The sequence below is a fragment of the Gopherus evgoodei genome, unplaced genomic scaffold (assembly GCF_007399415.2).
Source record: "Gopherus evgoodei ecotype Sinaloan lineage unplaced genomic scaffold, rGopEvg1_v1.p scaffold_47_arrow_ctg1, whole genome shotgun sequence".
Lineage (NCBI taxonomy): Eukaryota > Metazoa > Chordata > Testudines > Testudinidae > Gopherus > Gopherus evgoodei.
In genome coordinates, this window is record NW_022060068.1 from 677,003 (window position 1) to 702,352 (window position 25,350).

Below are 25,350 nucleotides of genomic sequence, written 5' to 3' on the forward strand. Positions count from 1 at the left end.
AGGCGCATTAGACACAGGGGCAGAGGAAGAAGTAACATGCAGCCCACTTTTCTCCCCACTGGGCCAGCACACGCTCCCAGGGCAGCCTCTTCCCCGTCCCCTCTAAGGACGCTGTGACCAGACTCAGCTCCCATCCTGGCCTCCCCAGAGCCCCCCTGCTCCCAAGCTTCCCGCCCAGTCACCCAACCATCTAACAACCAGCCCCAGAGCCGTTCTCCTCGCAGCAAAGGGCTGCCCCTGACTCCTCACTCCCTCGGGGGCACACAGCACACAGTGACACAAAGAGGAAGAGCATGGGATGTCGGTGGAGTATGGATAGAAGCAGGAGGCCAAGGCAGTGAAAGGAACTCACACTCTACTAATCCAACAGATTTATTCTGTGAACACACTTGCACCATACAAAGTAGCACAGGTCACTGGGCAGAGACCAGCCCCTTACAAAAGAGCATGGACAATAACTATCTAGTTTACATCTAGAGAGTCTACCGGATACTCCTTGGGGATGGCTGTGGTGAGAGCAAACTCCAATAAATACAATACGAAATATACAGTCTGTTGAGCAGAACTCATTCAAGGTGCTTAAGACAGGAAAATATCAAGTCATACACGGCATGGAGCACAATCAATACATTCAGAATCACAACAATGGCAGCAGAAGGGCAGCAACAACGTCTCTCCCTTGTGTCCTACGAGCTCCCTCAGGTGGGGAGCTCCCCATGTGCTTCAGATCAGAAAGGAACGTCTGCCCCGCACGCTTGGGACACCAATCCACTCGCGTTTGGGCCCAGAATAAAACCAGGAGATTGAAAGAGAAGAAATGAAAGAGACACAGATGGCTGCTCTGCCACGAGGAGGAAGAGAAGGAGGAGCAGGAGTCCATGCAGGCTGCAGGAAAATGCAGGAGGAAGGAAGGGGCCGGAGTGCTAGCAGCAGGCGCTAGTGGCAGCAAAGCGTCCCTTGGCCCATCCAGCTCCACTTGCTGCCGTTGCCCTGGTCCCGCTGGGTCTGCAGTTCTTTCCATCCCAGGAAGGTCGTCCGCCTGGCATCCCTGAAGACGGAAAGTGCCTGGACAGCGTCCGGCAGGCCCAGAAATGTCCCAGCTTAGAGTGCAGGCGCAGGCCGTCTCAGCGCTTCCTAGACTGTACATTGGGGGGGGGTTAAAAGGCTCCTGCGTGTCTCCGGGAGGGGAACCCATGCTGGCTGGAAGGCGGGCGGGCGAGCCTCTAATCTTAGATCAATCCCAGTGCCCATCCCTTATCCGGCCCTGGAGAGGCAATGAAAAGTGAGAGAATTTGTACAGAGGTGCCGTGTGTAACCACCTGGATCTTCTAATTTGGAAGGAGTTGGAAAGGCCTTTTTGTAGATGAAAAGTTGGAAACAGTGGCACATATCTGCAAATATCGAAAGAATAAAAAGTTTGGCAAGTTATACTCAGAACACGGACATGAGTCTGTCAGCGGTGGGGACAGACAGAGAGGCCATGGCGCGCGGAGCCAGAGGCAGCAGCAGGCCCAGCCCGGGAGTTACTCCCCTGCTAGCTTGGGAGGCAGCCGTCACCGAGAACGGGAGTCTGTCTCCACCTGGTGGCCACTGACACACACCCTCTGCCTGCACATCACTCACCGGGACAGGAACACAGGAGAGGCCCGAGGCAGCCTGCAGAAGAAACTCCAGGGAACAAACTGCAGCTCAGAGCTGGATGAACTGGCTCTGGGACTCAGCTGCTCCCAGAGCAGGTACTTAATGTATCTCCCCAATGCTAGAAACCCAGACAAGGCCCTGCACGCCCACCCAGAGGGGCCAGCCAACCCAGCGAGAGCAGGCCTGGCCACTTCCCCTGCCCCGTGTACGCAGGGATGCAGCAGGGTGCTTGGCCACGCTAGCAGCCGGACAAACTGCGAGGGGAGGGAGGAAATCAGCACCTTCAAATCCTGCTGCTGCCGCTGCCGCCACCCCCCGATGTGAGTCATGTGCGTGCAGCCAGCAAGCGTAAGCCCCAGAATGAGCAAGCGAGCATGAGCCCCAGCACAAAGTCAAGTGAGCAAGAAGCCCCGACTGAGCGAGCATGAACCCCACAGAGAGCAAGCGAGTGTGAGCTGCAGACTGAGCGAGCGTGAGCCCCACATAGAAGGCAAGCGAGCAGGAACCCCCAAGAGACGGCAAGCAAGCGTGAGCCCCAGACTGAGCATGTGCCCCCCAAAGGGCAAGCGAGCGTGAGCCCCAGACTGAGCGAGAGAGGGCAAGCGAGCAGGAACCCCCTAGAGACGGCAAGCGAGCGTGAGCCCCAGACTGAGCGAGAGAGGGCAAGCGAGCAGGAACCCCCTAGAGACGGCAAGCGAGCGTGAGCCCCAGACTGAGCGAGAGAGGGCAAGCGAGCAGGAACCCCCTAGAGACGGCAAGCGAGCGTGAGCCCCGATTGATGACTTCCATAGTGATGAAGCATGAGCCCAGAATGAAGAAGCTGAGAATGAGCATGTCACCACAAGCCTGACGCACTCCAGCAGGAGTGAAAGGGAAAGCGTGAACATGAACTGACGGCGAGTCCGGAACCAGTGAGTGCATGGATGAGCGTGAGAGCACATGAGAGAACAGATGTGCACCGGTGCACAACAGCAAGTGTGAACATGAGCAAGAGTGACGGCGGGGGAGGGAGCAGGAACATCCATTAGAACAAGAGGACAACGGTGGGCATGACCACATAGGAAACTCTACAGGCCCTTGCTGAGCGGAAATGAGGCAAGAATTTGGGGGGGCGCATGTGCTGGAGGGTCCTGGGGAGCAGCGGGGTCCACGGTGGGAACTGTGTGCACTGGGGACGAGGGTGTTGGGGAGGTGAAGATGGGTGAGAGATGTATGCATTGAGCATATGGATATGCACACTGGGAAGGTGGGTATGTGTGGGTGTTGGGGAGCAGTGGGAGGGTGTGCGCACTGGAGTACAGGTGTTGGGGAGCAGTGGGTGAGTGTGTACAGGTGTTGAGGAACAGTGGATGGGTGTGCGCACTGGTGTACGGGTGTTGGGGAGCAGTGGGTGGGTGTTGGGGAGCAGTGGGCGGGTGTGTGCACTGGTGTACGGGTGTTGGGAACAGTGGGTGGGTGTTGGGGAGCAGTGGGCGGGTGTGCGCAATGGTGTACGGGTGTTGGCGAGCCGTGGACAGGTGTGTGCACTGGTGTTGGGGAACAGTGGGCGGGTGTGCGCAATGGTGTACGAGTGTTGGGGAACAGTGGGCGGGTGTGCGCACTGGTGTTGGGGAAGAGTGGGCAGGTGTGCGTACTGGTGTACGGGTGTTGGGGAACAGTGGGTGGGTGTTGGGGAGCAGTGGGTGGGTGTGCGCAATGGTGTACGGGTGTTGGGGAACGGTGGGTGGGTCTTGAGGAGCAGTGGACTAGTGTGTGCACTGGTGTTGGGGAACAGTGGGCGGGTGTGCGCACTGGTGTACGGGTGTTGGGGAGCAGTGGGTGGGTGTGTGCAATGGTGTACGAGTGTTGGGGAACAGCGAGCGGGTGTGCGCACTGGTGTACAGGTGTTGGGGGAACAGTGGGTGGGTGTTGGGGAGCAGTGGACGGGTGTGTGCACTGGTGTTGGGGAACAGTGGACGGGTGTGCGCACTGGTGTACAGGTGTTGGGGAGCAGTGGGTGGGTGTGTGCACTGATGTACGGGTGTTGGGGAACAGTGGGTGGGTGTTGGGGAGCAGTGGACGGGTGTGTACACTGGTGTTGGGGAACAGTGGGCAGGTGTGCGCACTGGTGTACAGGTGTTGGGGAACAGTGGGGTTCCTACTTGCTGTGTGTGTTCAGACATGGGGACGGAAGTGCATGTGGGGCATGTTGGGATGATGTGTGCAGAGGCCTAGGTGCCTTGGGCACAGTGGGGTGGCTGTGTGTGCACATGGGTGTAGAGTGTGCTGAGAGATGGGATGCAAACACAACCAGCAGAAATAACAGCTGGAAATGTCCCCAATTGACTCCCCATGATGTCGCAGGGCTGGAGGTCCCTCAATCCCCTGGTTCAGACACGCCCAGCCCTCCCCTTACATATCAGCAGGGGCTCCACAAAGCTCCTAGGTGTCCGGCTAGCATCACACATGGATGCAAGAGGAGCTCCACGCGCCATTGCTGGCTCTGAGCACCACTGCCTACAAGACCCTGCCTGGCCCATTCAGCCAGTGCAGAAACAGAGCCCCAGCCTCTGGGGATGTCAGCCCCTGCACGGGGGACAAGGCACCAGGGAGAGCGATGGGAAAGAAGCACCAGCGCTGTACGCCCACAGGCAGAGCCGCTCCTCACGCCCCCCGCCAGGAGGATGCACATGCACACATGGATGTGGAGCATACACACACAGGATGCACACGCTCATGCACGCAGAGGAGACCCACGTACGCAATAGACATGCACATGGAGGATGCACACGCACAAGGGGTGGATTCACACACACACGCGGAGGATGCACATGCACACACAGAGGACAGGCACACAGAGGATGCACACACACATGCACACATAGGAAACACATGGAGGATGCACCCACATACAGAATGCATACACACACACACACACACACACACACAGGATACACACACATGCACACACAAACACACAGAGGATATGCGTGCATGCACACACACACACACAGAGGACACACACACATACACACAGGGTGAATTCACACACGCACACAGAGGATGAACACACAAACACACAGAGGATATGCACACGCGCGCACACACACACACACACACACACAGAGGATGCACACACATGCACACAAACACACAGAGGACACATACACATACTCACAGGGCGAATTCACACACACACACACACACACACAGGGCGAATTCACACACAGAGGATGCACACATGCACACATACACAGAGGATGTGAGCGCACACACACACACACAGGGGACACATACACACAGGGCGAATTCACACATGCACACAGAGGATGCACACACAGAGGATGTGCGTGCACACACACACGGAGGATGCACACACACACACAAACGCACTGCGTCGCGCTCCCCACAGCCTCTCTGCGCCCACGTGCCACAGAAGTCACGCTCTGCTCGGTGGCACCAGCACGTGAAATGGCCGTGAGCAGGGCCGCCCTGTGCTGATGGGGCCACTCTCCCCTCGCCCGCCTGCCTGGTGCGTCCCACCACGGGCCACGCTTACCGTGAAGATGTTGGAGCGCCGCTTGGACTGCTTGCGGATGGGGGTGGGGGTATTGGAGGCAGCGATGGTCTCGATGCGCAGCTCCCGTTGGCTGATGCTGGGGGTGGAGGGCACAGAGGAGGAGTAGTCGCTAAAGGCGCCGCTGCCATTGGTGGCCTGCAAGAGAGAGAGCTGGGTGAGCTGGCGTGCCACTGGCACTCGCCTGCAGACTGCCCCCCGGGTGGCTGCAACATCCCCCTTGGGTGTGCTCACACTGAGCGACCTCACACCGCAGGGTCACCTCAGACTGTCCCTGGCGCCCCAGGGAAGCCGGCTCAGACAAGGGCTTGGAGTGGAGGGCACGGAGCCCACGGGGGACCACACAGCTCACAACAACTCTGACTCCGTGTTCTCTCCGGGCTGGGATGCGGCTCGTGACACTGCAGCAGAGCTGGCTTCTCTGAGGACTGTAGCACTAGCCCCTCGGTGCTGGACCTGGGAGTGCAGTGGGGTTTCCATTGTATGCAGAGTTAGTTCGGTTCAGTGGCTCTCAGCATCCCCATTACACAGACTATCCCAGCAGCCCAAACCAGCCAGAGTAAACCAGGAGGGCACAGCTGGCACAATGCCAGCTGCATGAGGCCTGTGGTGAGCAGTTCTTCTCTCCTGCCCCTTCCCAGGGAGACTGCAAACACCCCAAAGCAGGAGGCCAGGGAGCCCTGCCAGACTCTTGGGTTCATTTCAGTTTTTTGTCACCTCCCTGTGGCAGCTCCAGATGCGCCTGTATCCAGACAAACATCTGACTCTTATCTGGCTGCATGTCTAGCTGGCAGCCGGTATCAAATGGAGTGCCCCAAGGATCAGTCCTGGGGCCGGTTTGGTTCAATATTTTCCTTAATGATCTGGAGGATGGTGTGGACTGGACCCTCAGCAAGTTTGCAGATGACACTAAACTGGGAGGAGTGGTAGATACACTGGAAGGTAGGGATAGGATACAGAGGGACCTAGATAAATTAGAGGACTGGGCCAAAAGAAACCTGATGAGGTTCAACAAGGACAAGTGCAGAGTCCTGCACTTAGGATGGAAGAATCCCATTCACTGCTACAGACTAGGGACCGAATGGCTAGGAAGCAGTTCTGCAGAAAAGGACCTAGGGGTTACAGTGGACTAGAAGCTAGAGATGAGTCAACAGTGCGCCCTTGTTGCCAAGAAGGCTAATGGCATTTTGGACTGTATAAGTAGGGCCATTGCCAGCAGATCGAAGGACGTGATCATTCCCTTCTATTCGACATTGGTGAGGCCTCATCTGGAGAACTGTGTCCAGTTTTGGGCCCCACACTACAAGGAGGATGTGGAAAAATTGGAAAGAGTCCAGAGGAGGGCAACAAAAATGATTAAGGGTCTGGAGCGCATGACTTATGAGGAGAGGCTGAGGGAACTGGGATTGTTTAGTCTGCAGAAGAGCAGAATGAGGGGGGATTTGATAGCTGCTTTCAACTACCTGAAAGGGGGTCCCAAAGAAGATGGATCTAGACTGTTCTCAGTGGTACCAGATGACAGAACAAGGAGCAATGGTCTCAAGTTGCAGTGGGGGAGGTCTAGGCTGGATATTAGGAAACACTATTTCACTAGGAGGGTGGTGAAGCACTGGAATGGGTTCCCTAGGGAGGTGGTGGAATCTCCTTCCTTAGAGGTTTTTAAGGCCAGGCTTGACAAAGCCCTGGCTGGGATGATTTAGTTGGGAATTGGTCCTGCTTTGGGCAGGGGGTTGGACTAGATACCTCCTGAGGTCCCTTCCAACCCTGATATTCTATGATTCTATGACTCCTGCTCAGCCCTCGGACTAGTGGCAGTGAGTTCCTCAGGCCAAGTGCTCACTGTAAAGAATGGCTCCTGACTGTACAGTAACCAGTTGTTGGTGACATTTGTCCAGGTGAATCCCACTGCCGGGGCACGTGTGGGGCCTCCTGCCCAGCCGCGTCCATTGGGGTGGCGCCTGCGTATGGTGCATCCAGCAGCACCCCGCTTGGAGTCCCCCCTGGGGGATGCAGTCTCTCCCACCACACCCTTCCCTCACTGATCCAGAGGGCAAGCTGGCCTCGAAGGAGTGGGAGAGGAGCACAGGTTGCAGGATCTGCACAACCATCTCCACCTCCTGCCAGTGAGGATCCACACACACCACTGACAATCCGACGATGAGCGAGCAGCTCCCAAACGAGGCAGGTGAGGTCTGAGGAGGGAGCCAGATCTAGGCAAGAACACAGCACCAAGGTGCAGACGACTCCATGATGCAACCCTGCCAAGCTCTCTGGTAGCAAGGTTCCTAAGTCTCGCTAAAGGAGCTGCAGCGCGGATACCCATGGGAGGGGGGAGGCCTGCAGCTCACAACAAAATGGGCTGGTCCACTGGGATAACCTCTGGGGAAAAGACTGCCCCCAGAACTACCACTGCAGGCTGCAACCTACCAAGCAACTCCAGGGTGGTTTTGTCCTATCTGGATAAACAGAAGGGGCTCTCTGAGCACCCAAGGCATGCAGCCTCGCCTCCCCAGGGTGAGAAATCAGGTAGGTCACTTGCCTGCTTCAGATGGGAGCAAGAACACACCGTGGAGAAGGCTTGGGGCAGGGACCGAGCCTCCCCTATCCCTATGAGCACCATGCAGGAAAGCGCGGCCTCAGGGCTCGCAGCTCACCATCTCTGGCTGTGGCGACAGCCACCGAGAAAGCCATTGAGAGACTGGTGACAAAAGGGAACAGTCCTTCCTGGGTCCCAGCAGACCAGGCGGACCATCTAACTGATGGATTAACACCCTGGAGGAGTCTGGGTGACCACAGGGGGTGAGCACCAGGTAGGCTCAGGCAGATGGCAGGCAGAGGCTGCAGCCAGGGGGGCTCTGACTGAAGTGACGGCAGGACCGGTTCGCTACAAGCAAAGGAGACAGTTCAGTCCTCAGGGCAGGAGTTTGTACAAGGACCAGGTGTGTCCAAGTACCCCAGACAGAGAACCTTGCACCCACCCCCTGCAGAGGGAGCTGGTGGGTGGTTCCTTGCTGTGGATGAGGATGCCATGAACATCTGTGAAGCGGGATCTTTTGGTGATGCTCAGTGAGCTAACGTTCACGTGGCCAGCGGCAGCGACCTGAAGGATCTGCCCCTGCTTTTGAGACAGAAGATCCAGGATGTTTGGAAGTGGGAGTGGGGGCCATACGGACATTGTAGCAGGTCCATCTCTCCTCAAAAGGAGCTGCACAATTCATTGTAGCTGCATCGCATCTACTCCCCTTATGACCCTGGAGATGAGGCCCTGGAGAAAGCATGCAGGAGACCTCCTGTCCATGAGAAGAGGAAGGCATGTGAGAGACTGCGTATGGAGCAGAGCAAGGGGCACTTGCTCTGATTACTGGTGAACTGATCTGTCCAAGGGAACAGGGATTTGAGGACAGTTTCCTTCCAGAGCCCCTCCTGGGCAATGAATGCTTCCTGCCAAGGGAATGGGCCAGGCTGCTCTCACTCGTTAGCACTGCTGAGTGCGGATGGCTTCTGGACCAGAGATGTCCAAGCCCTGACCTGCCCCCTGAGACAGCACATGGTCCATGGTGCTGTCTGTCAGGAAATGGGGAGCCGCACCCTTCCCCAGAGCCCTGCCATGACATGGCCTGCTCTGCTCCCCAGGGCCCACAGACCTGGGGGCATTCCCCACCCCAGTGCGGACGCTGCTGCAGGAAGGGGTGAGTGGAAGGCCCCCCTGTGCAGACTGACTTTCGCTCAGCGAGAGGGGTTCCCCCACCGTGTCTGCTGGCTGGTAGACTGCCTTCTGCCAGGGGAACGGGCCAGACGCCCCAGCAGCCTGCGTGTGGCTGGCTGTGGTGAGTGGACGAGCTGGGATCTCTCCAGAGGCTGGAAGGTCTTTGGAATGCAGTAGTGCTCCTACGAAGCTAGAGATCGCTGGCACAGGTCCCTTGCAAACCCAGGCATGAAACAGACTCCACACTGCAGCTGTCCTGCAGGGATCTGCCCTGGACAAACCAGGATGCGAGGTGGGGTGTACGTCTCACGGCTCTCCAGGGGTGAGCTCTGCCATAGCCTCGATATACTTTCGGGGAGGACCCCCATGGTTTGCCAAGCTCTAGGCTTAGCTTTCCCCACGATGAGCGCCACAGACCCATGCTCCCAGACCAGGTCTGTGGGCATCAGCCCCCTCTGACTCGCAGCATGGCTCCCCAGACTCCTGGAGAGACATCCCTCTGTCAGGACACGATGCTCTCAGTGTCTGCAGCACGGCCCGTTCACAACAAGGCAGCGTTTATCTGGACTCAGAGTCCTCAGCACAGGGAAGCCACCTTTCAGGCAGAGCCCACGCTGGCAGAAGCAGCTGCTCTGACTCTCTGCCACCCCCTCTCTCCCTCCAGCTGCAGGTCTGGGTGTCCGCAGCTGCACATCTAACACCCAGCTGCTCCCGCCTCAGTTTCTCTGTCTCCGCACGCTGGGTTCATGCTTTGGTTTCCTTTGCTTCCAGTCGTTTAAACTAATTTGCATTGTGGAGGGTTCCAGCGTCTCCGCAGAGGCTCTGAGGAGGCCACTGGCCAGGCCGGCCCCGATCACGGACTGGCTCCTTTCAGCAGCCGGGAGTGAGGGCCCCAGGGAACAGGGTCTGGCTTCGGAGCCCTTGAGGGTGTGCAGAGATCACTGGGCGGCTCGGCCAGGGCTGCAGGAAGCAGTGCTCTCAGGGCTGAGTTTGCTGTCTTCTCGTGCCAATGCCCAGGGTCTAATGAACTGTCACACGTGCGGTCAGGAAGGTCCGACTGACTGTGCCCTTTTCGCCTCCCTCCGTAGCATGTGGCTGCAGATCACTCGCCAGGATTACCCGCGTCTATCTCAGTATCATTTCCCTGCCACTGCTCAAACACGGTGCACCTCAGGCCCCCCCAGTCTCTGCCTGTGGCACATCAGTTGCCCCTCGTGTGTCTCAGTTGGAATGCTGCGCTGAGTGGGCAGGCGCTGGGTAGACAGGGGGTCAGACAGATGATCTGGCGGCCATTAAACTCTGTGATTCTAAGGAAAGGACCAAGACCAGGAACCTGAATAGAAACTCACCCAATGAAAGACGCTAGCAGCTCATTCTGGCAGCTGTGTCCCTGTTACGGCCTCATTCTCAGCATGTTCAGTTATGTGTTTAATCCTTGTTTTAACCACTTCAAGCACTCCTTGAGCCAGGCTCCCAGGTCTGTGAGTCAGGCACAGTGTTTGTACCTTCCAGGTCTCTGCTCTGGGAGTTCACTTGACTAAGACGCAAACTCTCGCTAGCAGCTCAGCTGCTTGGACTCTCGGGCAGACAAAAATCCAGTTCCGGAGACTTGCTGCTCCCTACTGACCAGTGTGTCCAGCACCTCCTCTCGTACACCTCTGTCTCGGACGGCGCCTCATCTTTACCTGCAGGGCCAGGGCAGCCATCTCCCAACATGCTCTCTGGATTGAAGACTGATGGCTGTCTGCAATATCCTCCTCCTCCTTACCTGCGCCCTTTCCCCAGGGCTCCCAAGAACCATTTTCTCACAGCCTTCCTGCTTCTCAAACACTTCGACAATATTCTGTTTCAGTCTTCGGATATTTGCTCTTTAAATTTCCTCAGGTTCCCTGTTTCTGCACCAACCTTACCTGCCAGAGTTTATTCCTTCTGCAGGCCACCCTTGGCTGCATGTCCCTGGCCCAGCAAGGGGTCTGTTTGCCTCGGGCACCCTGGAACCTGGTTATGTAGCCAGACTGGCTAAGCTTTTGCTGCCCTGCCGCCTTTGCGGTCTACAGCTTCCCTGCCTGCTAGGACTCTGTTTTGGTGCCTCCGGGCCCCCACACTGAGTCGAAAGATTGTAACATCCTCACTTTGGACTCCAGGATCTTCAGGGTTTGGAATCCCCCTTCCCAGAGCCGAGTGTCACTGGGCTGGTGTTTGGTACCTTCCCTCCCGTCAGGACGGTGAACTGACCCATCCCACGGTCACTGGTACTTGGTGGCTTACCCAAGTTACTCCTTGAACCCGCAGCTGTGCACTGGGAGCATTCCCTGTGCTCCAGGACTCACTACTCCAAGACACAGTGGTTTCCAGCGTGGAGAAACTCCTTGTGAGAAATGACTGATTTAAATGCAGGGAGCAGAAGTCCTGTTTGCTTAGACCTCGCTGCCTCTCCAATCTCCCTCAGAACTGCGTGAAAGGTCTCCTGTCCCGGAGCTGGATGCCCTTGCGGGGGGGTGTGCACAGGGCTGAGAGGCATCTCCTGGGTCACTGAGTCCAGCCCCAGCTATCACAGGCCACCTTGTCACATCAGCCCATTCAGAAACCAATCAGCTCTGCTGTGTGCATGTCTCCGCTAGGTGAGCTCTCAAGGAATCTGTTGGGCAGAGTGCCCCTCTCCCCCCTCCGGCTGCCCTGCCTGCGTGGAGTACAGCCACTATCTGTGTCCCACCTGGCAGGGATGCCTGTTCTTCACACTCCCCTCTGGGGCCAGGCCTCGAGTCACGGCCTTTCACTCACCACATTTCTACAGTTTGTTTCATTCCTTGGTGCAACGCCCCATACTGCTCCTGGAGTGGTCTGCCCCCGAAGTCTTCTCCTTCCCTGCAATGTCTCTATCCAGACTCAGCCTGCCCCTGCCCCAGGTCAGCTGGAATTTCTGCCCTGGCTACACCAGTCCCTTTGGCTCAGTGACCTCCCTGGCTCCTAGGCGGTTACCCCCAAACCTAGCCTGCTGTCTGCTGGCAGCCTGGTTCCCTTTGCTGATGGTGGAGCCCATCCCTTTTTCAAGGACTCTGCCTTCCCCAGAACCCCACCAACACAACCCCTCCTCCTCCTCCACCACCTTCGGTACCTGCATTGAGTCCCTGGGGTTCCTCACAGGCTGGCCCTGCCCCTGGTGCATGGCAGGGGACAGCCATAGGCCTTGGCATAGCCTGTTCCTAGCCCTGGAGCTGCAACTCCCAGGAACTGACCCCATCCCATGGGCTCCCCCCAGCACCTTCTTGGAGCTTCTCCAGGTGCCTCCCACCCGGGGGCAGGTTCCTGCCTGGCTCTGAGTCTCCACAGCCTCAGCTCAGGCCTCTCCATAGCACAGCCTGGCTGCACCCCCCAGCTGCGGGAGGGACCTCAGCCCCTGGAGCATCCCTCACGCTGCGGGAGGGACCATCGGCCTTCCCTATGTCCAGCTGACAGCAGGGCAAGCTGCACAGTGTGTCCGCTCCCCCATGTACAGAGCCAGCCCAGGGCAGCCAGGCTAGACTCTACACGCTGCCCCGGGGCTCTGGGGCCCCCATGCTCCTTCCCTGCAGCCCTCCCTGGGCCCCAGGCAGGCAGTGCGCTGTTGTGGGCCCTAGGCCGGCAGCCCCCAGCCGGCTGCCCTTCCACTTGCACTGGCTACTCCAGGGTGCGTTCAGAGACAGGGGCTAGGCAGACCCAGCCCTTACCTTTCAGTCAGCGGGGAGTGCGTCCCACTTCTTACCTGGTTGATGTGCACAGAAGGAATAGAGGCAGCGGAGACAGACGAATGACTAGGTGAATTGGGCAGGGACTTGCAGGGCCCTATGGAGAGCTGCTGTTTCTTCCGCAGGGCCACCACCTTCTGAGCCACTGAAAGAGAGAAGAGAGGGACTAGGGTCAGATGGCTTTCCCCACCCAACTGCCTCTCCAGAGCAGTTCAGAGAGACCCGGTGCCGGCTCCTGCCTCTGCCTGCAGCCATTACCTGGGGCTTCAAACTGCCCCTCTCTGTGGCACCAGGGACGCCCTGCGGCTGCCTCAGGCTGCAGCAGACTAGAGCATGGAGCTGCTCTTGGCTCGCTAGGGGAGCGCCGTACCACTGCAGTTTGCCCAGCCCTCGGGTACGTGTCCCACATAGAAAAACATAAACTGTTGAGAAATAGTCAACATGGTTTCTGTAAAGGGTAATCGTGTCTTACTAATCTATTAGAGTTCTTTGAAGGGGTCAACAAACATGTGGACAAGGGGGATCCAGTGGACATAGTGTACTTAGATTTCCAGAAAGCCTTTGACAAGGCCCCTCACCAAAGGCTCTTACGTAAATTAAGCTGTCATGGGATAAAAGGTATGGTCCTTTCATGGACTGAGAACTGGTTAAAAGACAGGGAACAAAGGGTAGGAATTAATGGTAAATTCTCAGAATGGAGAGGGGTAACTAGTGGTGTTCCCCAAGGGTCAGTCCTAAGACCAATCCTATTCAATTTGTTCATAAATGATCTGGAGAAAGGTGTAAACAGTGAAGTGGCAAAGTCTGCAGATGATACTAAACTACTCAAGATAGTTAAGACCAAAGCAGATTGTGAAGAACTTCAAAAAGATCTCACAAAACTAAGTGATTGGGCAACAAAATGGCAAATGAAATTTAATGTGGATAAATGTAAAGTATTGCACATTGGAAATAATAACCCCAACTATACATACAATATGATGGGGGCTAATTTAGCTACAACGAGTCAGGAAAAAGATCTTGGCGTCATTGTGGATAGTTCTCTGAAGATGTCCACGCAGTGCGCAGTGCCAGTAAAAAAAGCAAACCGGATGTTAGGAATCATTAAAAAGGGGATAGAGAATAAGACTGAGAATATATTATTGCCCTTATATAAATCCATGGTACGCCCACATCTCGAATACTGCGTGCAGATGTGGTCTCCTCATCTCAAAAAAGATATACTGGCCCTAGAAAAGGTTCAGAAAAGGGCAACTAAAATGATTAGGGGTTTGGAGAGGGTCCCATACGAGGAAAGATTAAAGAGGCTAGGCCTCTTCAGCTTGGAAAAGAGGAGACTAAGGGGGGGTATGATAGAGGTATATAAAATCATGAGTGATGTGAAGAAAGTGGATAAGGAAAAGTTATTTACTTATTCCCATAATATAAGAACTAGGGGTCACCAAATGAAATTAATAGGCAGCAGGTTTAAAACAAATAAAAGGAAGTTCTTCTTCATACAACGCACAGTCAACTTGTGGAACTCCTTACCTGAGGAGGTTGTGAAGGCTAGGACTATAACAATGTTTAAAAGGGAACTGGATAAATTCATGGAGGTTAAGTCCATAAATGGCTATTAGCCAGGATGGGTAAGGAATGGTGTCCCTAGCCTCTGTTCGTCAGAGGATGGAGATGGATAGCAGGAGAGAGATCACTTGATCATTACCTGTTAGCTTCACTCCCTCTGGGGCACCTGGCATTGGCCACTGTCGGTAGACAGATACTGGGCTAGATGGACCTTTGGTCTGACCTGGTATGGCCGTTCTTATGTTCCTGGCACTGCCCCATAAAGCACTGGCTTCAGGAGGATTGTGAAAGATCTTCTAGGAGCCCAGGTGAATTGCAGGAGAAATGGTCAAATTCCCATAATTTCTTGGGACGCCCCCATCAGTCTGTGGCACTGGCTCCGTACCCAAGCCCTGGTCTCAGAACAGGGCCAGGCTGAACCTGCAACTGCTGTTATATATATATATTATATATATATAATAATTGGAGATATACCTATCTCCTAGAACTGGAAGGGACCTTGAAAGGTCATTGAGTCCAGCCCCCTGCCTTTACTAGCAGGACCAAGTACTGATTTTTTTTGCCCCAGATCCTTAAGTGGCCCCCTCAAGGATTGAACTCACAACCCTGAGTTTAGCAGACCAATGTTCAAACCACAGAGCTATCCCACCCCCACTTTGGAAAGCTGTTGCAAGGCACCTGGGGCAGCGGACGGGCTCCCGCAGGAACGGCAGAGGGTGCAGAAGCTCACAGAGCCAGCTCCTAAACTGGGCATGCCCTGAGCACACCAGCTAGCCCTGGCCTTCATCCCAGCCACTCCTGTGATCTGCCTCAAATGCCCCGGTTGCCCCCATCCCAACCTCCACATCCCTGTCCTCCACCTGGGCACTTGGCACCTCCATCCTCCAAACTGGGAACCCTTCTCTAGACACTCCTCTACCCATGTTTAAACAAAGATAAACACACCCCTCTCCTGTGACCCACACGGTCAGCACAGGCTCAGAACCCAGACCCCGGGCCTTCATAGTCTCTGCTGGAGCCCTGCCCATCCTGGGGAGAGCAGACAGCTCCACAGAATGCCCTGAAGGCAGACGCACATGGGAACAGGGGAAGCAGGCGCCCCAGTGAGGGGCCATGCAGAAAACGCCCTGCCAGAAGCGCTCCTCTATCCTACGTATGGGGTTCCAGCCAGTGCTCCACTGATCACAAAAGCATCAATATGGCACTGGGGGAGGTGCCCCTCAGACAGGCAGTGCAAAGCCACTGAGAGCTTCATGGGGTAAAGCCAACCTGGTCAGTGCCCTATGCTGCTGGCACCATGTCCCCTGTCACACGCCTGCTGCTAAACCAGCGGTGACCCCTTCCACACAGCGAGCCTCTGAGTGTGACCCCCGCCTTATACATTAAAAACACTTGTTTATATATTTAACACCATTATAAATGCTGGAGGCAAAGCAGGGTTTGGGGTAGATGGTGACAGCTCACGACCCCCCATGTGATAACCTTGTGACCCCCTGAAGAGTCCTGATCCCCAGTTTGAGAACCCCTGGGCTAAACTCTGCACTGGCTGCAGCTCACAGAGAGCCTGAAGATGCCACACCAAATACAGCATCGAACTGGGAGGTGTCGAACCCTCAGGTAGCCCCGAGGGTCCCTGCACCCCAACACCATGGCTGCATGCAGATGGGAAAGGCTGAGCTGCCTTCTTGGCCAGAGCTGGGAATCCAGCCCAAATTCCCTCAATTGGAGCAGCCCGTATTACCTCTGCCATCTCTCCCAGCTGCCCCCACCCCACAAACCAACAGCACCTCCCTCTTCTCTGGGGTGAGCCTCAGGAAGCAGGCTCGCACCCAGGCTCTGTGCTCACTCCAGTGCTGGGCTGGGGCACTAAGCATGCTGGCTGGACCTGGTGATGTCGAGACACAGAGCCATGTGTAGCCAGACTACTGCAGGCACCAGAACCCCTCGCCCTCAGCCTGTCTGCAGGCAGAGGAAGAAGGGTGACGAGATGGACCCAGCAGACCCTCACCGTGTCTCGATAGTCATGCAATCCCCCGCTCAGAAGCAGTGGCCCACCCAGCCCTGGAGGCCAGTGCTCAGAGGGTGGAGTGTGACCGCAGACTGGTAGCACAGAGCTGTTGTCCGGCTGGCAGCAGAGGCTGGCCTCAGCCATGCAGCCTCAGGCCATGTGCATGTGACTATTGCCCTGCCCATGAGCCCACCCAATTGTTCCTGGACAACTGGGCACTGGCTTGCGGTCAGACCTCCACCATGGGTGCTGTTGTCACATCTGTTTCCATGCACTACACGGAATGCTGCAATGGAGGGGGCATGCAATGGACGGGGCCAATTTACCAGCGTGTACCGAGGGACAGAAACAGCTGGAGCCGTCTGCTCCCACACCCCACCTCCAGCAAGCCCAGGAGGCTCCACGCCAGCCTTGGTGGCAGGTCTCTGGTCTCCTCAAGAGCTGGCAGAGGAAGACACTTCACACCACGTAACACTGACCCTGGGGTACCTGGCACACACGCTTTTGCCCAGGCTCCCGAGTCCTCTCCCAAGCTGCACAGAGTGTTGGCGATTCTGCTAGGCAGCGAGTAAGGGCAGAGTGGGCTGGGGTTTGACTGGGAGAGACTGAGGACGTGGCAGTCCCTGATGGCCCACGGGGTGGAGCCGCACCACGGCATGAGGCAGCAGCAAGATGGACACTATCCACAGCTGGACAGAAGAGCTGCAGCTGGGCGCAGCCTGCATCAGAAATGCTCCGTGAGCACAGGTTCCAACGGAGGGGGAAGGAGGACGACTCATTGAGCTAGTGCTGGCTTGTCATTTCCTGTTCCGCTGCGGGGGGGGTTCTACATCTGTATTAGTTATTCCACTGCTCTTGTTTGCATTGTGAGGGGTTTTCATGGAGCAGAAGCCCTACGTGCGCTGATGGGGCAGGAATTATTAGCGACTGTAGCTACAGGCACCGTGAGGGACTTGGGGTGGCGAGTTTGCACTTTGGCCGGATGGCCATTTTCCTCCTGGTGGGTTTGGATTTGCATTGGTTGCGGTGAGGGAGCCCAGTCCGACTGATGTGCTGCCTATGCAGAGACCTTCGGCAGAAATTCCTTCATTAAACGAGCATAAACACGCAGGAGAGCAGTGAAATCCAATGCAGGGAACATGCACCTGAACCAAGGGCAGCAGGGCCATGACGCGTGTGCCTTGGGGAGTCTCGTTTTCTTTGCCACCATCACAGGAAGGAAGGAGCTGGCAGGTGAAGGAGCTGCCCTGAATAGCCAGGTGGTGCAGAAACCAGCTGCTGTGTCTGCCATCCTCTCCCTGCAACCATGGCGCCCAGAGCTCATTTGCCTATTCTGCCATCAGCTCTTGTCCTGACTCTCTCCTGCTCAAGATGGAGTGTTGACTCCGAATCCCTCTGAGGAACAGATTCTCTCCTGGCCCCTGGTGTGTATAGTTGCTCTGACACTTGGATCCCGCAGGCCTGATCCACCACCTGCTCTGGGTGCTGCAGGGGGTGTACGGGTCACTACAAGGAATAAGAAGTGAACGGGATAATCGCCATAGCGATGGCACTTCCACCCTTGGACTACCAAGGAACGCCAAGCCCAGCGCCTCCCCTGCATCCTACAGCGGCAAGTCGCAAACTCTGCAGTGAGGCAGGGGAGGGGCAGGTATGGACAAGTGTGGGGGGCAGCGCTTACAGCTTGCAGGGGAAGAGCTCCCTTCAGAACAGCTGGCTGTGGCGGGTGTTAGCCAGGGCTTCAGGAATCCTGCAACAGCAGGGTGACTAAAATCAGCGGGACTCTCCTCTGGGGGTTTCATGGGAGAAGACAAGAAGCGGCCCAGAGACTTCAGCTCCAGCCAACAGTCCCAAAGAGATTAGACAGGCAGGGAACAGGCAAACATTATCTGCTGCCCACAGAGAACCTTTTCACTCCCCAGAGCAGAGGGCTTTCTGCATGCCATCTGCACTTCCGCTGGGCACAGTAGGTCTGAAATCCTGCCCTGAGATTCAGGCCAGGAGGCAGCGCGATTCCAGAGCAAGAGGCAGGATCAGACCATCTCCTTGAGACAGCAGGGCTCAGGGTACCAGTAGGAAAAATGAAGGCTCCCATAAGAGATTTGGGAGGGCCTAGCCCAGGCTGGAGCGACCAGCATGACTCGAGCTCTGGCAGTGGGGAGACGCTCCAGCCTAGCACGGCCATGGGATGGCGTCTCTGAGGCAGAGCATAGAGGGGTCCTCCACTTCTTTAACAGCAGATCCACCGGGGCCTGTTTCAAGCAGGATTCCTGTCCCTGTCATAGATACTGCATCTGGGCTCCTCACAGCCTCTAGCCTATTTATCATCACAGTGCCCCTGTGAGGGGTGGCAGGGCTGTTACCCCATTTTGCAGTTGGAAACTAGGGCAGAGAGCGAGAGACCAAGGGCGTGTCTACATGGGATGTCACTGTGTGGCCAGCTAGGATGCTGCAGATTCATGCTCTGGCTTGTTGCACAGAAATGCCCCGTGCAGAGAAGAAGCCCCACATGACATGGCCAGGATCACAAAGGATGTTGCTGTGGAGCAGGAACTGAACCCAGGTCTCCAACCACCAGGCCCAGCCTTCCTCCCCATGCCCGCGGTTGTCTCTAGTGCTCTCTTTGCTGGCTGGATGACGAGCCAAGCACCAGTCCCACAGACCCATTCCCACCTGACAGGTCTGGGAATACGAACTTGTTTGGTGATGGAATAGGAAGCATTCACGTGTGATTGGGCAACACAACATCACATCTCCTGAGCAGCAGTACAGACGATTTTTCAACCCATCTCCCAGCTCTTGGTTCCAGATGCTGCTGCAGAACATGGTCCCCAAACATCTCACCGCCACGAGCTGGCCGCTCTGGGGAACCAGCCACAGCCTCGGTGATGATCCCACGAAGGGGCTTAGAGAACTCAGCTGCACTCTCTTCAGCCCAGTGTCCAGGAGCACCCACCAAGAGGGAGCACTGCCTTATCATCTGCACCGAGAGTGAATCCTGCTGCCAGCCAGGGCTGTCGCAGCCTCATTTGCAGCTACACCAATGTCTGTGTGAAGAGACCAAATGTCCCTTAGTCCCAGGCAGACTCCCACTGATCTCCGAGGATCCTATCTCAGGAGAAGGGTGACTGGTAAACATCTCTGGAATAAATGCCTTGGCCTGGCCTGACCCCTTGATGTGGGGGAGAGTGGACTTGTCTCAAATCCAGAGACCGAGGGCCTGGAATACCTTGAATGATTCCTTGAATGCCGAGGACAACGGGGACAAACTAGCCAATTGTCTAGCGATAGGAACCTCTCAACACCCGAGATGGACATGAGCCACTCCCAGGCATTTGGTGAGTCTCTTTGGTGCAGCCCCTTGCACTAAGAACAGATGCTGTCCCTTCGCAGAGAGAGGCATCATTCTGACAGCCACACAGAGGCAGGCATCGCTACACAGAGAGCTCCAAGCCAGTTTAGAGGGGACAGGACAACATATGGAACTTCCCAGGAAGCTAGGTTTCAGAGTGGTAGCTGTGTTAGTCTGTATCAGCAAAAACAATGAGGAGTCCTTGTGGCACCTTAGAGACTAACACATTTATTTGGGCATAAGCTTTCCTGGGCTAAAACCCACTTCATCAGATGCATGGAGTGAAAAATACAGTAAGCAGTATCAAGTATCAGAGGGGTAGCCATGTTAGTCTGGATCTGTAAAAGCGACAAAGAGTCCTGTGGCACCTTATAGACTAACAGACGTATTGGAGCATGAGCTTTTGTGGGTGAATGCCCACTTCGTCAGATGCGTGTAGTGGAAGTTGCATGTGACAAAGTGGGTATTCACCCAGGAAAGCTTATGCTCCAACACGTCTGCTAGTCTATAAGATGCCACAGGACTCTGTCGCTCAGTAAGCAGCATTATTACAGCACATGAAAAGATGGGAGTTGCCTTACCAAGTGGCAGTCATCATTTTATAGACCTCTATCATATCCCGCCTTTTCCAAGCTGAAAAGTCCCAGTCTTATTAATCTCTCATGCAGCAGCTGTTCCATACCCCTAATCATTTTATTGCCCTTTTCAAGTCCAATATATCTTTTTTGAGATGGGGTGACCAAATCTAGAGGGGAGGGCTAACTCAGTGGTTTCAGCACTGGCCTGCTAAACCCAGGGGTATGAGTTCAATTCTTGAGGGAGTCACTTAAGGATCTGGGGCAAAATCAGTACTCAGTCCAGGCAGGGGGCTGGACTTAATGACCTTTCAGGGTCCCTTCCAGCTCTCTGAGATAAGTGTATATCTCCATACATCTGCACACAGTATTCAAAAAGTGGGGGTACCATGGATTTATATAGTGGCAACATGATATTTACTGTCTTATTATCTATCCCTTTCTTAATGATTCCTAACATTCTGTTCGCTTTTTTGACTGTTGCTGCACATTGTGTGGATGTTTTCAGAGAACTATCCACAATGATGCCAAGCTCTTTCTGGAATGGTAACAGCTAATTTAGACCCCATCATTTTGTATGTATAGCTGGGATTATGTTTTCCAATGTACATCACTTTACATTTATCAACACTGAATTTCATCTGCCATTTTGTTGCCCAGTCACCCAGTTTTGTGAGATCCTTTGGTAGCTCTTCGCAGTCTGCTTTGGACTTAACTATCTTGAATAATTTTGGATCATCTGCAATTTTTGCCACCTCACTGTTTACCCCTTTTTCCAGATTATTTATGACTATGTTGAATAGGACTGGTCCCAATACAGACCCTGACCATTTATACCTACCTTCTGTTTCGTCTCTTTTAACCAGTTACTGATCCATGAGAGGACCATCCCTCTTCAAATGGCTCCTTATTTGGCTTAAGAGCCTTTGGTGAGGGACCTTGTCAAAGGCTTTCTGAAAATCTAAGTACACTATGTCCACTGGATCCCCCTAGTCCATATGTTTGTTGACCCCTTCAGAGAACTCTAATAGGTTAGTAAGACACGATTTCCCTTTACAAAAGACATGTTGACTCTTCCTTAACAAATTATGATCATCTATGTGCCTGGAATTTTGTTCTTTACTATAGTTTCACCCAAGTTGCCCGGTACTGAAGTCAGGCTTACCGGCCTGTAATTGCTGGGGTCACCTATGGAGCCTTTTTTAAAAATTGGCATCACATTAGCTATCCTCCAGTCATTTGATACAGAAGCTGATTTAAATTATCTGCAGTCATAGAATCATAGAATGTCAGGGTTGGAAGAGACCTCAGGAGGTCATCAAGTCCAATCACTGCTCAACGCAGGACCAATTCCCAACTAAATCATCCCAGCCAGGGCTTTGTCAGGCCTGACCTTAAAAATTCCACCACCTCCCTAGGGAACCCATTCCAGTGCTTGACTACACTCCTAGTGAAAAAGTTTTTCCTAATATCTAACCTAGACCTCCCGCACTGCAACTTGAAACCATTGCTCCTTTTTCTGTCACCTCCCACCACTGAGACCTGCCGAGCTCCATCCCCTTTGGAACCCCCCTTCATGTAGTTGAAGGCTGCTATCAAATCCCCCCTCTTCTGCAGACTAAACAATTTCACATTCAAGTTCTTTCAGAACTCTTGGGTTAATACCATCTGGTCCTGGTAGCTTATTACTATTTAGTTTATCAATTTGTTCCAAAACCTCCTCTAGTGACACCTCAATCTGGGACAGTTCCTCAGATTTGTTACCTAACGAGAATGGCTCAGGTGTGGGAATCTCCCTAACATCCTCAATAGTGAAGACCGATGCAAAGAATTCATGTAGTTTCTCTGCAATGCCCTTGTCATCCTTGAGTGCTCCTTTAGCATCTTGATCATCCAGTGGCCCCCCTGGTGGTTTAGCAGGCTTCCTGCTTCTCATGAACTTAAAAAAAAATTGCTATTACTTTTTAAGTCTTTGACTAGCTGTTCTTCACATTTTTTTTTGGCCTTCCTAATATTATTTTTACACTTCATTTGCCAGTGTTTATGCTCCTTTCTATTTGCCTCACTAGGATTTAACTTCCACTTTTTAAAGGATGCCTTTTTGCCTCTCACTGCTTCTTTTACTCTGTTTTTTAGCCACAGTGGTGTTTTTTTGGTTCTCTTACTATGTTTTTCAAATTGGGGTATACAATGATGTTGAGCCTCTATTATGCTATCTTTAAAAAGTTTCCACGCAGCTTGCAGGGATTTCACTTCTTGCGCTGTACCTTTTAATTTCTGTTTAACTAAATTCCTCATTTTGTGTAGTTCCCCTTGCTGAAATTAAATGTTACAGTGTTGGGCTGCTGTGGTGTTTTCCCCACCACAGGGATGTTAAATTTAGTTATATTATGGTTACTATTACCAAGGGGTCCAGCTACATTCACCTCTTGGACCCGATCCTGTGCTCCACTTAGGACTACATCAAGAATTGCCTCTCCTCTGGTGGGTTCCAGGACTAGCTGCTCCAAGAAGGAGTCATTTAAGCTGTCAACAAACTTTATCTCTGCATCCTGCCCTGAGGTGACATGTGCCCAGTCAATATGAGGATAACTGAAATCCCCCCTTATTATTGATTTTTTTTTTTATTTTAATAGCCTCTCTAGTCTCCCTGCACATTTCACACTCAGTCACTATCACCATCCTGATCAGATGGTCTTATGTGCTTATGTTCTTATGACCGCGGAGAGTAACCAGGAGAACTGAATGGGGTCGAGCGGGGAGAGGCTGAGCAGTAATGGGTGGGGAGCAGGGACTAGAAGGACATGGGGAGAGAGACACTGCTGCGCTCTCAGACAAGATCGTAACCGCTCCTTTAGACAACACTAAAGGGAACATTCATTCAAAACTCTCCCCGAGCCAGCAGCATCGGGCCCCAGAGCACACGCTGCTTATCTGCGCTAGCGGGCTCCTCCTGCCAGACTGGCTTGGTCACTCTCTCTGCTACTGTGTCCAGATCCTGAGACTCACTGATCAGATCCTGGCATCCCAGCAATATCTCAACGGCACCCTTGTCCCTGCACTCCCTGTTTCACAGACCCAGCACTCTTCCCTCATTCCCAGTCTATGGCTGCAGCAGCGGGTGAAGCCTGCGTGCTGTGCCGCTGCATCTCAGGCTGGCAGGAAGACGAACACTGAGAATTCATTCCAAAACTTCAGAGAGCTGAGAGGTCCCACTGCTTCGCCCCTGCTATCCCGACCCTAACACACCAGAACCGACATCCCTTCCCTTCTCCACAGCTCTCCAGAGCCCAGAGCAGAGCAGAGTGAATTCAGCACAGCCCATCACCCCGTTCATAGAGATATACCTGCCTCATAGAACTGGAAGGGACCCTTAAAGGTCATTGAGTCTAGCCCCCTGCCTTCACTAGCAGGACCTGCACATCTGCTACCACTAGCAGCACGCTCAAAGGAAGGCCTCCGAGACATGCCAGCAACAGAAGTAGAAGGGAATAATCATCATTCAGGATGCTGATGCTGGCAAATGGTGACAAACACAGAGCTCCATGGCACCTGCAGTGCTCCTGCCCAAGGAGGAGGCCGTAGAACACTTGATCCCTGTACAGCAGAGTGAAGGAAGCAGACCAGACAGGTCACAGACTCATAACGTTTAAGGGACCATCAGATCATCTGACCTCCTGTGTCTGACAGATCATTCAGTTTCACCCAGTGACCCCTGCACTGAACCCAGTCACTGGTGCTTAGATAAAGCATCTTCCAGAAAGGCCCTTAGTCTGGAAATGGAGAACTCACCCCTTCCCCGGGGAGTTTGTTGCAGTGGTTAATCACACTGTTAAAAACGTGCACCTCATTCCTGGTTCCAATGTGTCAGGTTTCAGCTTCCAGCCAGTGTTCTGCCTGTCTCCACTAGAGCACAGAGCCCTCTGGTGCCCAGGTATGCCTGCACTGCAATCACGTCACCTCTCAGTCGTCTTTGTGAGAAGCTACACAAATCGAGCTCCTGGAGCCTCTCCCCGCCAGGCATTTTCTCCAGCCTATGAATCATTTCTCTCTCTTTTCTGAACCCTCTCCAGCTTTTCAACTTCCTTTTGAAAATGCAAACACCAGAACTGGCTGCCGTGTTCAGGATCGGACTCACCAGCTGTGCACAGAGGTAACATCACTTCCCTACTCCTATTCCTATTTACACATGCAAAGATCACACTAACGTTTTTGCCTTAGCATCACACTGGAAACTCACAGACTAAGTCCAGAAGAGACCTCATCATCACCTAGTCTGATCTCCTCCGACACCAATCTTCATGTTGTCCACACAGTAATTCTCTATGGATTTCCAGGTTGCTGGTTAAAATGCTGACTGGCATTGGGCAGTACCAATCCCTGTGGACCCCGACAGTCAATGGCGACTCTCTATTGATAACTACATTTTAACTCTTAATCCATCTGATCTGCACTTCACTGATACCGGATACTGCTGATATTTTAATCAGAAAGTTGCGTGGTGGGCTGTAATGACTGGGCCTAGAAATTAATCCTCATTGTAAATTCAACTGTAAGAAGTGACTGAAAGTTCATAAAATGTCACAATAAGCTGCAACAACAAATTTTGTGGGAAAAGGTACAAAGGGGAGAGAGAAAAACTGAATTAGCCCAAACAAAAAGACCTGCTGACATAAGTCAAGGACTGTGTTAAAAACATGTCTGGTAAACAAGACGTGTGAGACTGAAAATCAATTAACCAAAACTGGCATGTCGGCAGTTAGGCCCCGCTGATGGGCTAGTCCACCCATCACTCCCTTTTCAGGCCCTTAATGAAAGAGACTTTGGGGGGGAAATTGGCAACTGGAGCACGCTTCATCCTCATGACTGCCTCCCCCATCCCCTGTGGGACCCTGGACCTTCTTCGTTCTAATCCTGAGGTGTGTGCTGGCCGCACTGGGCCACAGAGAGGGAGCCGGACAACACCAGCGCCAGCTATTCCCGAATGCCACCTGCAATGTGAGACTCCAGCTCTCTCCCAATCCCCCACGTCTCCTTCCCCTTTCCAACCTCACTCCTCCTCTTTCCTAGCCCTCTCCTTTTTCCTTCTAACAAGAGCCCAGCTTAGCTGGCCAAAACGGGGTATTCTGCAACACGTCTGTAAGCCTGAGACCCAAAAGAGGCAGCTAAAAGCAACGGCCTGACAGCCTGTTGCTGGTGCAAGTTTGCCAGGCCCCAGAGT

At 53.9% G+C, this 25,350-nt stretch overlaps 1 protein-coding gene across 3 annotated transcripts in view; it reads right to left on the reverse strand.

Moving 5' to 3' along the window:
* The window catches only part of AGAP3 (ArfGAP with GTPase domain, ankyrin repeat and PH domain 3), a 228,033-nt gene that overhangs the window by 106,315 nt on the left and 96,368 nt on the right, over positions 1 to 25,350 (reverse strand). For 2 of the 3 annotated variants that reach the window (XM_030546568.1, XM_030546569.1), the window contains exons 7-8: positions 12,646 to 12,773; positions 5,180 to 5,335 (exon numbers count right to left, since the gene is read on the reverse strand). In XM_030546568.1, the coding sequence (XP_030402428.1) occupies positions 5,180 to 5,335; positions 12,646 to 12,773 (284 nt within the window). Of the gene's footprint in view, positions 1 to 354; positions 1,392 to 5,179; positions 5,336 to 12,645; positions 12,774 to 25,350 lie in introns of those variants that run through there. The other variant, XM_030546570.1, reaches the window with a different exon arrangement.